The following is a 17556-nucleotide window of genomic DNA, read 5'->3' on the forward strand; positions in this document are numbered from 1 at the left end:
AATTCCTGGAATGTATACGAGTTGGTTTTCTCAAGCTGTATGTTGAGGGATGAATGAGGGAACAGGCTATTTTAGATCCAGTATTATGCAATGAGAAGGGACTAATTAATAATTTTGTATAAGAACCTTTGGGGAAGAGTGACCATAATATGAAAGATTTCAAACTTAATGGAAAATTCTATGTAGCTCAATCTGAAACTAGGGTCTTAAATCTAAACAAAGGAAACTATGAAGGTATGAGGGCAAGTTGGCTGTGGAGGATTGGGAAAATACATGACAAGGTATGATGGTAGACAGGCAATGTCTAGTATTTAAAGAATTAATACATGGTTTACAACAAATATACATTCCTTTAAGGCACAAAAACTCAACAGAGTGGGTCAACTGTGGCTAACAAAGAAGCTAAAGATTATATTAGATCAAAGGAAGAGGCTTTTAAAGTTGCCAAAAATAGTAGTATGCCTGAGGATCAGGCGCATTTAGGAATTCTCTTCTGAGATGGGAGGAGTGCAGATGGGGAGTGCTGCCCGGTTCGTTTTTGCCGAAAGGTCACTCATTCCCAGGCAAGGCAGAAGCAGGGGTCAACCTGAAATATAGTGAGTGAGGGCCTGGGGCAGCCCCAGGATCTGCTGCTCTCAACCTGGCTGAGAGACCAATGGCAGGAGTCTGAGGGACGGGCAGTTAAAGGTATGTAACATCTCCCAGAATCTGTCCAGCCAGAGTTGGCAACCCTAACTATCACAGGCATTTTGTTTATCCCCAACTCCTCTATCTTTTCTCAGTTACGATGAAAGGTCAACCTGAGACTTTAACTCACTCTCCACAGATGCTGCTTGACCTGTTGAGTATTTCCGCTTTTATTTTAGATTTCCAATATCTGCAGTATTTTGCTTTTGCTCTGTTGTTTCTTTAGGATTTTCATTTTCCCCCCCCACTGTATATCTTACCATATCTTTCCTCCATCAGAAGTGAAGCTCGAAGGAGGGGTTCAAAAAGCAGGCAAGCTCGAGCCGGCAGCCAGTAAACTTCCTTCGATCACGTGAGTGGGCGGTGCGATCTCGCGCAGGTCGGTGGGAGCGAGCGGGCGGGCGGGCCGCGGCCGTGCGAGTGCGAAAGCGACAGGTGAGCGGACGGAGACCACCTGATCTCTTTTCTCTTTGAACGAGACAAATTGGTTTATATATTCGCGGCTGATGCCTCGCCGGCCTGTCTGTGTTCAGTCGGTAATGCCGACTGTCGTCTCTCTGGACTCCGCTGAAGAACAGGCGAGTGGTGCGGCCTCCGGTAGTGGCGAGTCTTTTCCAGCCGCTTCTGGTTTTCTTATCGAGTTCTCACCTGCAAGGCTTTGACCCCTAACCCGTGACCTCGCCTACCCCTTAAGGGTAAAATGTTGGGGGGAGTGGCGGGAAGAATGGAGGTTGGAGAGGCACGGTTTTTGTACTCTTGCACCTGGATATTGCAAGAGTGTTGGATATTGCATAATATTGTACATGGGACGCCATGAAATGTGACACCTTTTTACATGACTGGCAATACCCAACATCTCAAACAGGTTGATTTTGAATGCAGTAGTAACGTATCTACTGGCTTCAGACTAGGTTTGTCCTGTTCTGATTGATCATCATTTGGGTTTGAAGTGATCTCATTTCAGTATAAATAGTTGAGAACATATATATTTGTTTCACCACAACAGAGCAGTTTCTGATGTGACGCCACAGTTAGGATATAATTGCATAACTAAGGTCAATGTCCTTTAAGAGAAATCTCCAACAGGGGGGCAGGTAGGTTCCTCACCAGATGTGTAAATTTCTTCTTTTGACGTTTCGAGTCTCCAGCTCCCATTACATATGCAGCATCATGACTTCATTGTATTGACCAATGTGAATGGTGCAAAATACCAAATTAAGAATTCCAGATAGTAAGTGTTTTTGGAGTGCCAATACAAATTGGCGTCTTGTCCTTGCTTTTCTAATTAAGTGCATTGCTCTTTGTTTCCTATGTCCCCAAAGGTATTCTGGAGTTATTTAAAATATGTCAGTGGTTGAAGTAGCAGCTACAAAATCACTAAGGTTTTGCTGCTGTGGTTTATGACATTATCTGAACCATTTGAAATGAAAGATTTGAGATCGGCCTCTGGTATCGCATTCTCTTTTGTGTTTTGCCAAATAACTTAGTGGTCCTTCCTTGCATGTGATAATTTGGCTCAGTATGCATGTCTTTTTATGGTTTATTAATGCCACCTGAAGTTGTTACCATGTGTAGCTCTGGCAGAGGATCGAGAACTAAGGTGTACTGATTCTAAGTTGATTGGTAAAGGAAGCAATGCAACATGAGGGAAAACTGTTTTAGGCAGTGAGTGGTTAGGATCTAGAATGCCCATGACTGTGGTGGCAGATACAATTGTGGCTTCATAAGGGAATTGGATAATTATCTGAAATAGAAAAATTGTAGGGCTACAGGTAAGAGACAGAAGAGTGGGAATTGTTGAGTTGCACTTGCAGGGAACCAGCATGGACATGATGGGCTGAATGGCCTCCCTTCTATGCTGTAACTAGAACCATAGAACACTACAGCACAGAAAACAGGCCATTCGGCCCTTCTAGTCTGTGACGAAGTATTATTCCGCTAGTCCCATTGACCTGCACCTAGTCCATAACCCTCCAGACCTCTCCCATCCATGTATCTATCTAATTTATTCTTAAAACTTAAGAGTGAGCCCGCATTTACCACGTCAGATGGTAGCTCGTTCCACACTCTCACCACTCTGAGTGAAGAAGTTCCCCCTAATGTTCCCCCTAAACCTTTCCCCTTTCACCCTAAAGCCATGTCCTCTCGTGTTTATTTCTCCTAATCTAAATGGAAAGAGCCTACTCGCATTTACTCTGTCTATACCCCTCACACTGTTCTATGAATTCATCTAGTTTGGCAGGCCGTTGGTTAGACTTTTGAAAGCCCTTCCGGTTACGGTGCAGAGACTAGGCTCTAAACTGTGCTAAGGATATTTATTGAAAGTTGTTTGAAACCAAAGGGCAAAGTGCTTCACATTTAGACATTTCTAAGCAGCAAAATGAGCAAGTGGATGTGACTAGTTTCAAAGGTAGGTTTTAAGGAGGCTTGTCTCCATAAGTGGAGAGACTAATATAAGTTAGCAGAGACCCATAGAAACATAGAAAATAGGAGCAGGAGTAGGCCATTTGGCCCTTCGAGCCTGCTCCATCATTCATAATGATTGTGGCTGATCATTCAACTCAATAGCCTGCTCCCACTTTCTCCCCATCTCCTTTGATCCCTTTCGCCCCAAGAGCTGTATCTAACTCCTTCTTGAAAACATACAATGTTTTGGCCTCAACTACTTTCTGTGGCAGCGAATTCCACAGGCTCACCACACTCAGGGTGAAGAAATTTCTCCTCATCTCAGTCCTAAATGGCCCACCTCGTATCCTCAGACTGTGACCCCTGGTTCTGGACTCCCCAACCATCGGGAACATCCTTCCTGCATCTACCCTGTCTAGTCTTGTTAGAATTTTATAGTTCCTATGAGATCCCCCCTCGTTCTTCTGAACTCCAGCGAATATAAACCTAATCGATTCAATCTCTCCTCCTATGTCAGTCCTACCATCCCAGGAATCAGTCTGGTAAACCACGAAACATTTGCAGTGAATTAATATCTTTATTGCAACAGCACTACTTAAATACAGGATTTCTAGTGATTCTTTCACCTAAGGCTTCAACAAAACCAAAACCTTTACTCGGGTTGGGGGGGAAGCTACATAAAGCTGTCCATGTGTAAAAACAGATCTGAGAATAGAAATTCAAATTTTGTCAAGAGTCTGGCCTTGAATTGTTTGTAGTCATAGAATTTGAAAACCCAATTGGGAGCCGTTTACTCGTGAGTTGAAAGGGCAGGTTGACATCTCATGGGCTCAATATTATTCGGGGAATAAACATTCTATTTCCGTGAAATCTGCCTGTTATAATTTCAGCATTTGTCATCAAAGAAAACAGCTTCCTAACTGGCAATCTTGTGGTCCTTGTTTAGGATTCAAGTTTTGTAGCAACATTATAACTGCTCCTTCCTTGAGCCTAGGATTGTGTGGTGGCATGCCCGTTGGAGTTAGACTGTATAGAAACTGGAGGGTATAGACTATTATCATGTTCTTCCTCTATAGAATCAACGCTGATGTATTCTTTTGAATCACCTGACAGCTTTTCTAAAACTTTACATTCAAATCCAGTGAATCTTCATTTTTAGCGCCCAATAGCTTTCAAACAAATAATAACTTCAAATAATTGTTCCTGCCATTTTGCTACACTTAATGAGTTCCATCATCTCATCCACCCCTCTCATGCCATCGCCATCCCATGCTATTCCAACCTTCCCATGCCATCCCCATCCCATTCCTTCCATCTTTCCCTTGCCTTCCCCATCCTTTCCGTCAATCCCATTCCATCCCTCATGGAAACAATCTCTCTAGCCAGGGTAACTTTGCAGTTGGGCCACCACCAAACATTGGCAGTCGCATTTGTGGCGCATGCTCCAGTACTCCACGTGCCTGTGTGTGCACGAGGCAATGCCCACAAATAACCCCAACAACCCCTTGAACTGACAAATCAAAATAGTCTGGATAGACAAAAGCTGACATTATACATTTGCTGTGGTGTTATCCACAATCAATTGATAGAATGATATTGAAAATGGCAACTGACTTGGGAGAGAGACTTTAGAAACTTACTCCTAAGTCATCAAATGGTCAGAGCTTGCAGTCACATTGTGATGGTTGACGTAGCAAAATTGAATGGGAAATAGTGACAAAAAAGCATGACCAAAAATTGTGACAACTGGTAGCAAGGAGAAGTGTGTACCCTACACCTTTTTAAAAAAAAAAATAATAATACTGATTGATTTACTGTGCTATTACGTAAGCCAGAGAATATGGTCACTCTGTTACCTGTTCTGATTGTATTTTTTTCTTTGCCCTTGTTCTTCATTTTCTGTCTCTCAGTCTCTTTCTCCTCTCTCTTCAATTTTGTTTATCTCTTTCCTCCTTTTTTTTCATTTGGATGGTATCCATAGTGTGGTGAAGAAAATAGTCATCAACTGCTGAAGACTTCATTTGGGGGTAAGGGTTGTAGGGAAAATGTTTGGCTTAGGAGCAAGAAGTCGGCCATATGGGCCCCTGACCCTGTTCTGCCATTTAATAAAATTGATGGCAGATCCTCAACCTGATTATACTTTCCTGCACTATCCCCATATCCTTTGATTCCCTTAAGAGTTCAAAAATCTATTGATCTCTAACTTGAATATACTGAACAATTGAGCATCCAAAGCCCTCAGGTAGAGAATTTCAAAGATTCACCACCCCCGAGTGAAGAAATTTCTCTTCATTTGAATCCAAACTAGCCATCATTTTTTATCCTGAAACTATGCAAAGTATTACTGAAAAAGAGATGTATGCTGTCGAAGCGTTTCATATTGCACTTATTAGCACAGATACAAGAATGCCAAATTTCAAAGGGAGAAACAATTTAGACTGCATGAGGAAAGGGTGATTTGTTGGTAAGACGATGCTCACTGTCAAGGTGTTGTGATGGAGAATCTGCCATGGCAGCCACTTGACCAGAGTTGACTTGCCAAATGAGCAGCACTTTTCTTATGCAGTAGAAATTGTTGCTCCCTTTGAAATTTGACATTCTTGCGTTTGTCCTGATGAATGCAATATCAAAAGCTGCGACAGCATATGTCTCTTTTCAGTAATAATCAAGTTCTGTACTAACAAGCGACTATGGAAAGTCCTCCCTTACTAACATCTGGGGGCTTGTGCCAAAATTGGGAGAGCTGTCCCACAGAACAGTCAAGCAATAGCTTGACTTAGTCATACCTTGCAACCAATGTCTCAGGCACCACCATCCCTGGGTTGGTCAAGTTCCACTGGCAGGACAGACCCACCAGAGGTGATAGCACATTAGTATGCGATAGGGAGGGAGTTACCCTGGAAGTCCTCAACATTGACTCCCGACCTCATGAAGTCTCATGGCATCAGGTCAAACGTGGGCAAGGGAACCTGTTAGTTGCCACCTCCTTCCTTCCCTGCCTTCCCTCAGTTGATGAATCAGTACTCCTCCATATTGAACACCTCTTGGAAGAAGCACTGAGGGTAGCAAGGGCACATAATATACTCTGGGTGGGGGATTACAATGTCCAACACGAAGAGTTACTTGGTAGTACCATTACTGACTAAGCTGGTGGAGTCTTGAGGGGCATATCTGCCTGATTAGGCCTGTGGTAGGGGATGAGGGAACGACCAAGTTGAAAAAAACCTACTAGACTGAGAACTCCCTTCCTAATAGCACTGGGAGTGTACCTGCACCAGATGGACTGCTGCGATTCAAGAAGGCAGGTCACCACCACCTTTAAGGGCAATTAGAGATGGGAACAAATGCTGCCTTGCTAGTGACACCCACATTCCATGAAAGAATAAAAAAAAATGCCCTCTAGTTCTAGATTCTCTAGCCAGGGAAAACTGTGTTTGAGCATTTAAGGTAAGTTTTGCTTTGTGTACTGCTGAACATATTTAATGTGCTACTGGTGATTTTTTTATAATATAAGAAATGTGAAATTAGGAAACATTGTATATGCTAAAAATGATGAAACATGTTGGTCCAAAATTGTGAATTATCAATTAAATTTAATTTTGAACAGTAAAACTCAGCCCAATTGCACAGGTAGGATTCGTAGTTTTTAAATCAGTTGTGTTATTTCATATTGTGTAGAATTAAAGATACTTTTTTCTTGAGAAAATTTCAACATCATTCTTGTTTCCTTAGACCTAATATGTCAAGGCCTACAAGTGTATCCCCACGACCTGGGAGTGCCCAGTCAAGCCAAGCTTCATCTAAAGCCAAAGGATTTAAGGATATCCGGATTGATGAAGAAGTTAAAATTGCAGTGAACATCGCCTTAGAGAGGTTCCGTTACAGTGATCAAAAAGGTGGATGCAGTAACAGTGCATTTATTGCTGAAATTCTTTTTTTTAACTTTCACTTGGACAAGTGTGGATTAATGAAGGAAAGACAGCATGGATTTGTTAAATGCAAATTGTGTTTAACTAACTTGATTGTGTTTTTTGATGAGGTAACAGAGAGTGTTCATGAGGGTAATGTCGTTGTTGTGTTGTACATGGACTTCCAAAAGGCATTTGATAAAGTGTCACATAATTTGCCAGCAAAGTTGAAGCCCATGGAATAAAAGGGACAGTGGCAGCATGGATACAAAGATGGGCTGAGTGATAGGAAACATAGGAGCGGTACGTTACTTTTCAGACTGGAGTAAGTATACACTGAGGTTCCCTGGGTGTCGGTAATAGGACCACTGCATTTCTTGATCTATATTAATGATCTAGACTTGGGTGTTCAAAGTTTCCAGATGGCACAAAACTTGGAAGTATTGTGAACTATGAGAAAGATTAGAAACTTCAAGAGGACATAGACAGGCTGATGGAATGGGCATACATGTAGCAGTGTTCTGAGGAAAGGATGGGGGAATGGGACTAGCTGAGTTCTTGCACAGACCTGGCATGGACATGAAAGACTTAATGACCGCCTTCTCCACTATAACCATTCTTAAATTCTGATTTTCTTTGGTGTTAATATTTGTATAATGAAACTTGATAGGTTTGAAATAGCTGTTCAATAATGTTTTTAATTTCATATTGTCTGATTAAAACAAAATTAAATCATTTGTAAGCTAAATTCTATATTTAAGTTACTGTCAAATATTTTGCTTAAACCATGTGCGTCACAAATTAAATTTCCTTATTGCTTTCTTGGAACTATTATTAAAGGAAGGAGCTTGAATTTATTTAGTCCCTTAACACGACCTCAGGGCATCCCAAGTTTTTATTCATTCATGGGATGTGGGCGTTGCTGGCTAGGCTGGCACTTATTGCCCATTCCTAATTGCCCTTGAGAAGGTGGTGGTGAGTTGCTGCCTTGAACTCCTGCAGTCCATTTTGTGTAGATACACCCACAGTGCTGTTAGGAGGGGAGTTCCAAGATTTTGACCCAGTGACAGTGAAGGAATAGCAATATGTTCCCAAGTCAAGATGGTGCTTTATAATCAATGGATTCATGATGCAGTTAGTGTTATTAGATGGACAAACATGGCAGCTAGTTTGTTTGTGGGACCTAGCAGTGCACAATGTTAATGAATAGCCATTTAATCTGTTCTTGTGTTGATTTGAGAGAGGAACGTTCGTCAGTGTACCAGGGAAATTCCTTGCCATTTGAATATTGCTGTAGGATCTCTTGTGTCTATCTTTGGTTCAGTTGCAGCATCCTTGCCTCTGAGTCTGAAAATTGTGGGTTCAAGTCCCACTCGAGACTAAAACACATAATGTGGACTAACACCTCAGTACAATACTGACAGAGTACTGCACTGTTGAAGGTGCTGTTTTTTGGATGAGGTGCTAAACAAGACCCTTTTCACCCTGTCAAGTGGACTATTCAAAGCACAATGGAATTTTCCCTGATGACCAATATTTGTCTCAATCAACATCAATAGTGACCAGATAATCTGTTTTACTGATGTTTGTGGGGCCTTGCTGTGGGAAAATTCAAAATGGAGGACAGGGTTCATGGCCTTTTGTTGTTGAACTCAATGTTGAAGCCAGAAGGCTGTGAAGTGTCTAATTGGAAGATGAGGTGCTGTTCCTCCTTGTGTTGGGATTCACTGGAACATTGTAGCAGGCCAAGGACAGAAATGTGAGCATGAGAGCAAGATGGCAAATTGAAATCGCTAGCGACCAGAAAGTTAGGGTCACGCTTGCAGACTGAGCGAAGGTGTTCCTCAAAGCAGCCACCCAGTCTGCATTTGGTCTCCCCCAATGTAGAGGAGACCACACTGTGCGCAGAGCATGTAAGCATTGAGAGTTTCTTACACTGCAGCGATGACTACACTTTAGAAGTACTTTATTGGCTGTATAGCATTTTGGCAGTTAACAAACATGTAAATTTCAAGACATTTGATACTCAAAAGGATTAATTTGCACCATTTCATTTCAGTGATGTGTGACATTAGCAAAACATTATTAAAAAAGGTGTTATAATTATAAGCTCGCTCCACTCTGAGCTGGCAGTCAGTTCCTCAGTTTAAAATCTCACCTAAGGTATAAAACCACCTTCAATCCTGCACTGAAACATTCCTTCCATGCTACACTGAAGCATCAGCCTTAAATTATGTGTTCAAACCTTTTGGGCTTAAACACACCCATTTGAGTTAGATGAGTGTTGCCAGCTGAGCCAAGCTTACATGTAAGCATGCAACCTTTTGGCCTGTGCTGCTTTTCTGAAAGAACTATCCACTTAGATCTATTCCTTATCTTTTTCCTTTTAAGATGTTTACAAAATATCAACTTTAGATTGGAAGTTATTATGAATTCTGCTTTCAGCACTGGTTTTATTTTAAAAAAAAAATCAACCTGTCCTGCACCTTTGCAAATACATATTTACTAAATTTTTCTTCCAGTACTGATACTGGTAGAAGATTCCATGTCCTAACAATCGTGCAAAAGAAATTCTTCTCACCATTTCTCTTTGTGATTACCTTAAACTTATGAATTCCAATTAATTCATTGATCAGTTTTTGCAGTAGACCATGCTCCCTATTTTTGAAATAAAACAGAAAATGCTGGAAACACTCAAGTCTGGCAGCATCAGAGAGAAAAACAGTTAATGTTTCAGGTCATGATCTTTCATCAGAAACTCCCCACTTTTGTTCTGTCAACTTGTCACATGCCTTACCTTTTAAATATCAGCACTAGCTGTTCTTGATTAATCCATATTGTGAGTATTAATTTTAACCTGTATTATGCTTTTGGAAGCTTGCTTATTACTGATATTAGGGGAGGTGGTGGCATAGTGGTATTGTCATTGGACTAATATTCCAGAGACTCAGGGCAATGTTCTGGGGGCCTGGGTTCGAATCTCACCACAGCAGATGGTGAAATTTGAATCCAATAAAAACCTGGAATTAGAAGCCTAATGATGACTACAAAACCAATGCTGATTGTCATTAAAAACCCACCTGGTTCACTAATGTCGTTCAGGAAATCTGCTGTCCTTACCTGGACTGGCCTATATGTGACTCCAGAGCCACAGCCTCTGAACAAGGGCAATTAAGGGTGGGCAAAACATGCTAGCCTAGCCAGCGACGTACATATCCAATGAATGAAATGACCAGTCTATGGCTACACATGACTCTGCTGGAACGTACATTCCTCTGACACAATTTCAATATCTAGAGATGTTTGAAAGATCGTGGTCAGATGCACTGTCTTGGTTTCCCTCAGTATTTTTTTGTTATTTATAATTATCTTTTCTAATTACTACACATTCTTATCTTTTTATTCCTACCAGTCTGTGAAAACTGAGGGAGTTTTCGAAGTTTTTATTTTTAGTCTCTTGTCAAGTTTATATTTGACACTTGTACATGACATATAGTACATTTGTACTATATCTTGCATACATTGGTTTTCCAGGAAATGTTGCTTTGTTTTTCTGATACAGCAAGTTTTGATTGCAGCCAGGTCACAGGACAGGAGAACCACAAGTCTACAGGAAGAAATAGAAAATCGCTATGAATCCGTCTGGGGCATCTCATCTGCATGCATTATTGGAAGTGGAGGATGAGGGCCTATTACAGGGCAGTGTTGATATGCAACAAGTGCAGGTTGGCAGCCAAAGCTCTTGACGGGGGAATGGTGCACAACAAAAGAACCTAAAAGTAAATACTAGAAAGGTGAAAAAACTTTGGAATGAGTGTAGAAAGGAAAATTAATGCTTGGGCAATAATCCTATTTAATGGTTAAGATATCCTCAAGGTCTGGAAGGCCAAAGTTCTAGCAGTTCATCATCTGAATCTCAAGATAAGATTACCAACTTGGAATTGATTTTAAGTTTTGCTTTGCTTCCATTTCTTTTATTGACAACAGGTGTCCTGTTTGTGGAGGCTATTGCTCTTGTATAGTAAACTTTCTTTTTAGGGAAGGTCCTTTGCTACTTAAAAGCCAGGATGAATTAATGAAAAAGACTGAGGAGTTTCACCATTAATTGAAAGTTTGGAGTTTTAATAATATGCAGTAGTGTCTCTTGCTGTGATTGTGTACTGAAAGAATTTCAAATTGTGAAAGGTAGATAAAATATTACATAACTGACAATTGCACCAGTTACAACTGATCAGTTTTTTTTCTTCTAGAAATGGAATTTCCATCTTCCTTGACAAGTACAGAAAGGGCATTTATCCATCGCCTTGCTCAGTCCCTTGGCCTGATCTCTAAAAGCAAAGGGTGAGTTGCAAAGAATTGGCACATGTTTGATGCTTACATGCTATCGTATATCTCTAGTAGTTTTACAGAATACATTGTACAGGATAAATGATGCAGTCTTGGAACCTGAGCAGAGCACAGTTGAGATGCTTTTATATTTAAATGTTTTAATATTTTTGCATTCAAATTTACACATTTAATCATTTTCAATCTTTTCCACTATTTTAGACCAAAAATGGAAAATACATGTGAAAATAGATCAATTACTGTTTTAAAAAAAAATACTGTTTGATGTATAAAAGAAATGGAAAGATTGTTGCAATTTAATAGCTCCAACAAGCTGAATAAATCCTCCAAAATTAACTCAACCAAAATGGCCAATTTCCAACTTGTAAATCAAACATCTGTCAGCAAAAAAACAAATGGATTAGTTACTCCGCACTGAAGAACTCACTACCATACCCCAACATTCCACAACAAAACTGCTATTTTTGTGGGAGTTAGTCACCTTTGTCTCTGTGCGTAGGAAATAACTCTTCAGTTAAAGCCACCGACTAAGTCCTTGGTGAAGATAGCATAGTTACTCTGCCTTGGGTTGTGACCTTTTCAAGGCTTTCATTATGATTGACCATTCCGTTCTCCTCTGCAATTTCTCTATTCACCTTAATATACCACTGCCATATGGTTCCGTTCTACTTGCCACTATATATCATTAGTATTCTGCAGAGTTCTCCTGCCTGCCAGTCATTTTGGGTTTGCTGAGGCCTCCATCCTCGAGTGTCACAACTATTTTTTAGTTTGCCCTTTGTCAATGTTATCTTTAAGCATGGAATCAGCTTCCATACTGGTCACATTTCACATTTCAACTGTACTTCGCTGTCATCCCTTCGATCTATCCAGCTGCTTGTCTGATATCAAGTTGTGGATGGATCAGAGGTTTCCTATCTCATTGGCTAGAACAAAGTGCAGGACATTTCCACAAGTATTACAGTACTGTGGTTTAGCTGCACAAAATGATTTGTTTCATATGTTATGAGCAATTTTTATTTTTGGTTTAACATTTTTCCATTAATGACTATTTTAGTCCACATTTCATGAGAGCCATACTACAGTGAAAAAACTACTTTTCATGCATCAAAGTTCCCTTTTCTTTTATGTTTACAGTGCTTTGCCTTTTACAGTTGTTTGAGAAATAGTCATTGATCCTTTCATTTCAGTAAAGGGGCACACAGGTTTCTTACAATAAAGAAGAAAGATGGCTCCGAGATGGCTCAGGCTGTCATGACCTGCACACTAACTCACAGTATGAAGCATGCTATACGCAATCTAATTCAGAGGTTTCCTGTGACTAATAAAGAGCGCACAGATCTTTTACCCAAAACTGAACGAGGGAATGCATTAACTGTTGAAGCAGGTATGTGTTACTGTTCATTTTGGAGGGAGGAAATATACATTTAGGCAGGTTTATCTCAGGATTTTTAAAAACATTAAAACTAATGTTAGGTTGGTCACGTTTTGCAGTGTCCAAAACTAGCAGGTGGAGACGGGGTTACTTACAGGGTTAGCATTCTGATGTTTATGTTGTTGAAAATTCATCAATGGCTATAACTTTTAATTACTTAGATTTTCTAATTGCCATTATTCAAAATAAACAGGTTACTGCTGTTACAAATATTCCTGATTGGAAATTAGAAAAACCCATTTCTATTTAAAAAAAAAAATTTTTGGAATTTTGTTTATATTTTAGAAATTTACTGACAATCCATTCTCCAGTGCATTTAATTTTCAAAACATTAGGTGATGCACACTGTATTCAGGCAAGTTGCGTTTTAAAAAAAAAAGTGGAATGGACTTTGGAAGGGAGTGAAAATGTATTTTGTCAACTAGCATTTAAATAGGCATTTTGTAGATTTAAATTTAATAAACTATTAATGAAAGCTCTTTATAATGGTAACAGTTCTAATATTATTGAAATCTAGCAACTAATACTAATCATTGGAAATGTAGCTCACCAAAGCCTGAAGAGAAGCTTGTGTGTAAGGCTCTAATAATTAGTAATTTCTACGTTATTGGCCCAGGAATTAGAAATATATGTAAAAGCATAACTGTTTAGATGCTGAGAACCTGAAATAAAAAATTAAAATGCTGAAAATATTCAGCTTGTCTGGCAGCATTTGTGGAGAAAGGAACAGGCCTAAGGTATTGACCTGAAATGTTAACACTTTCTCCCTCCAGATCTACTGAGTATTTCTATCATTTTCTGTTTTTATTACTTAATATGTATTTATCATTCTTTCAGGTTCATTTTGCACAAGTCTGTTACTTTGTGATGTGCTATTTTTGGTTTCTCATGTTGATTTTCAATCTGTGCTTTAGTTGGTTCCGTATTTTTGCCCTCCTAGAAAACAACCGAGAGATGAATAAGACCAGTGGTAGACTCAACAATGGCATTCCTCAAGTTCCACCAAAGCGTGGAGATTCTGAGTTAGATGCCTTTCGACAGTCCCTGCCTGTTTTTGAAAAGCGAGATGAAATAGTGAAAATCATAAAAGAGAACAGAGTGATTTTAATAGTTGGAGAAACAGGATCTGGAAAAACTACACAGGTGTGTCCCCTAAATTAGTTAGTACTTGTTTTTATGTTGGCTTGTTATTATCAGAATGCCTCCAAAGCAATTCACATAGCGAGTGCAATGACTATTATATGGGGAAAACATAAATCCACCAGTACTTGGTTTTATATACTAGCTTTATAAGTTGGGAAATTTTGTAGGTACTTGGGAATTTTTCAGGAGAAGCTTGTGCATTTTATGGCTTTAGGCTACTTGTGTTTATTTTTTGATGAAGTACAAATCCCCATTTTATGTTCACTTTTTGCAAATTGATAACTGGCTGACTTAAGCTACTGTGCTTTGGATTTTCTAAAACTGTGCTTCAGTTCTCTAGATTTTGTACAGTGGCATTGTGCGCTCTATTTTTGGCACACCAAAACTTCAGCTATGTGGATTTCTTAATGGTTTATAGACTAAGCATTGCAATTGTATCATTAATGGTTAATTTGAAAGAAATTGACCTTTGAAGTTCTTTTTGTGCATAAATGTATCATCTTTGTATTTTAACAGAAGCATAGGAACATAGTAGCCCATTCAGCCCATTGAGCTTATACCGCCATTCAATACAATCATGGCTGATCATCCACTTCAATACCTCTCACACTATGCCCACATCGTTTTACATCATTTGGTATTCAGAAATCTGTCAACCCCTGCTTTAAAGGTATTCGATGACTGAGCTTCCACTGCCCTCTGGGGTAGAGAATTCCAAAGATTTACAACCCTCTGAGTAAAAAAAAAAAGTCTCCTCATCCTAAGTAACTTCCCCTTTATTTTGAGTTATTGTGTCCTCTGGTTCTGGACTCCCCAACCAGGGGAAACATCTTACCTGCATCTACCTTATCGATCCCTTTTTAAGTATTTTGTCGGTTTCAATGAGACCACCTTTCTTCGATACTGTAGAGAATACAGGCCCAGTTTCCCCAATCTCTCTTCACAGGACAGTCCCGCCGGCCCAGGAACAAGTCTGGTGAACCTTTGTTGCACTCCCTCCATGGCAATAATACCCTTCCTAACGGAAGGGGACCAAAATTGCACACTACTCCAGGTGCGGCTGACCAAGGTTCTATACAATTGAAGCAAGACTGTGCTACTCCTGTACTCGAATCCCCTTGCCATGAAAGCTAACATACCATTATCTTTCCTGTTAGCTTTCGGTGACTTCTTGATGAGGACACCTAGGTCCCTTTTGTACATCTATGCTTTCTAGTCTCTGACCATTTAAGAAATACTCTGCACATCTGTTCCTCCTACCAAAGTGGATAACCTCACATTTTTCCACACACTGTTCCATCTGCCATGTTCTTGACCATTCACTAAGTCTGTCCAAATCTCCTTGAAGCCACTTTGCATCTTCCTCACAACACACATTCCCACCTAGCTTTGCGTCACCTGCGAACCTTGAAATATTACATTTGGTCCCCACATCCAAATCATTGATATAAATTGTGGGCCCAAATACTGATCCTTGTGGGCACCCCACGAGTCTCCGCCTGCCAATGTAAAAATGACCCATTATTCTGACTCTGTTTTCTACTTGTTAACCAAAACTTAATCCATGCCAGTATATTACCTCCTATCCCATGTGCTTTAATTCTGCTAACCAACCTCCTGTGGGGGACTTTATCGAAAACATTCTGAAAATCCAAGTACACTACATCCACCGACTCCCCTTTAGCAATTCTGTTTGTAACATTCTCAGGAAATTCCAGGCTTATCAAACATGATTTCCTATTCGTAAATCCATGTTGACTATGCCCAATCAGGTCATTATTATCTAAGTGCCCATTTATCATATCCTTTATAACATATTTCCGCATTTTCCCTGCTACTGATGTATGGCTAATAGCTCTGTAGTTCCCAGTTTTCTCTCTCCCTCCCTCCCTCCTTTTAAATAGCGGGGTGACATGTGCTACCTTCCAATGTGCAGGAACGATTCCAGAACCTATAGAATTTTGGAAAATGCTTTCCAATACATCCACTATCTTCATAGCTACCTCTTTTTAATGCTCTGGGATGTAGAATATCAGGTCCTGAGGATTTATCAATCTTCAGTCCCATTAATTTCTCCAACACATCCTTCTTACTAATACTAATTTCCTTCAATTCTTCATTCTCCCTAGCCCCTTAGATCTCTAATTTTGGGAGATTTCGTGTATCTTCCTCAGTGAAGACAAACATTTTGCTTCCTTGCTATTTCCCTATTCCCCATTATAAATTCTCCTGACTGCAATGGACCCAAGCTTGTCTTAGCCAAATATTTCCATTTTACATGTGTATAGAAGCTTTTACAGTCTATTTTTATATTTTTTGCCAGCTTACACTCATATTCTATTCTTCTTTCTTTATCCGTTTCTTCGCCCTCCTTTGCTGTATTCTAAAATGCTCCCAATCCCAATTAGTACTATTTCTGGCAACTTTATAGGCCTTTTAATCTTATACAATCCTTAACTTCCTTTGTTAGCCATGGTTGACTGACTTTTCTTAGAGTTTTTGTGCCTTAGAGTTTTTGTGTATAATTGATGTAAATTATGTAATATTTCTTTAAAGACTATCCATGGACTGTGTACCGTCATACCTTTTTTAATGTATTTTCCCAATTCACCTCAGCCAGTTGCCTGTCATATTTTCATAATTTCCTTTGTTCAAATTTAGCATCCTGGCTTCAGATTGAACTACCTCACTTTCAAACATAATGTAAAATTCTATCATATTATGGTCACTCATTCCTAAAGGTTCTTCTGCAACAAGATTATTAATTAGCCCTTTTTCGTTACTAGATCTAAAATAGCCTGTTCTCTAGTCCATCCCTCAACATAATGTTCTAGAAAGCCATCCCTAATGCACTCTTTAAAAACTCACCCTCCACAACATTATTGCTCATTAGGTTCACCGAGCCTATATGTAGATTGAAGTCAACCATGTTTACTGTATTACCCATGCTACATGCTTCTCTAATCTCCTGATTAATACCATGCCCCGCACTACAACTACTGTTTGGTGACCCATAAACAACTCCTACCAATGTTTGCTGCCTCTTGCTGTTTCTTAGCTCCACCTAAACAGATTCCACATTTGAGATTACTAATGTACTAATCCCATCCCTTATTATAAGTGCAACACCACCTTCTTTTCTTTTTCCCTGTCCTTCCAAAGGTCTCCTATGAGGTCTTTAGCTTATTTTAGTATGGTTAAAATTGATTTTTTTTTTTTTTGCTGATTAAAAATGGACATCCAAATTTCATGTGCAATCTTTAAAATGGCTATGATGTAGTAACCACTTAACATAAATTAAGAGTAACTTGTTTTTTGAACTGAATTATATCTAACTTGAGCATATATTTCCTAAACTTAAAGTATAGATTCCTAAAAGAGGATTGAAATGTCAAGTTATGTCAGTGTCATATGGGCAAGACTTCAGAGGCATGAATAGAAGGGGGGAGAGCACAGTGAAACTTTGGAGAGGCTTAAATAGCTAGGCTGGTTGTTGTGGGGAGCTCAGTTTGTGGACTGACCATGTTCGATGAAAAATCAAAGTGTAACGTCACAGGGAAACAGATAAGTGGTTGGTGAGTATTTTGCTTGTTTTTCTTTGAAAGCTTGTGTAATTTATTAGTAATTGTA

General features: G+C 39.6%; 1 protein-coding gene across 3 annotated transcripts in view; it reads left to right on the top strand.

The window, feature by feature from the left end:
* Positions 1-1043: 1043 nt before the first annotated feature.
* Positions 1044-17556, top strand: part of ythdc2 (YTH domain containing 2) — a 188957-nt gene continuing 172444 nt past the window's right edge. Inside the window, exons 1-5 of one of the 3 annotated variants that reach the window (XM_078566322.1) lie at positions 1044-1122; positions 6826-6989; positions 11252-11342; positions 12539-12735; positions 13724-13926. In XM_078566322.1, coding sequence (XP_078422448.1) covers positions 6833-6989; positions 11252-11342; positions 12539-12735; positions 13724-13926 — 648 coding nt within the window. In that variant the 5' untranslated portion in view covers positions 1044-1122; positions 6826-6832. Of the gene's footprint in view, positions 1123-6825; positions 6990-10563; positions 10721-11251; positions 11343-12538; positions 12736-13723; positions 13927-17556 lie in introns of those variants that run through there. The other 2 variants (XM_078566327.1, XM_078566335.1) reach the window with 2 other exon arrangements.

The sequence above is a fragment of the Cetorhinus maximus genome, chromosome 2, assembly GCF_964194155.1.
Source record: "Cetorhinus maximus chromosome 2, sCetMax3.hap1.1, whole genome shotgun sequence".
Taxonomy (NCBI): domain Eukaryota; kingdom Metazoa; phylum Chordata; class Chondrichthyes; order Lamniformes; family Cetorhinidae; genus Cetorhinus; species Cetorhinus maximus.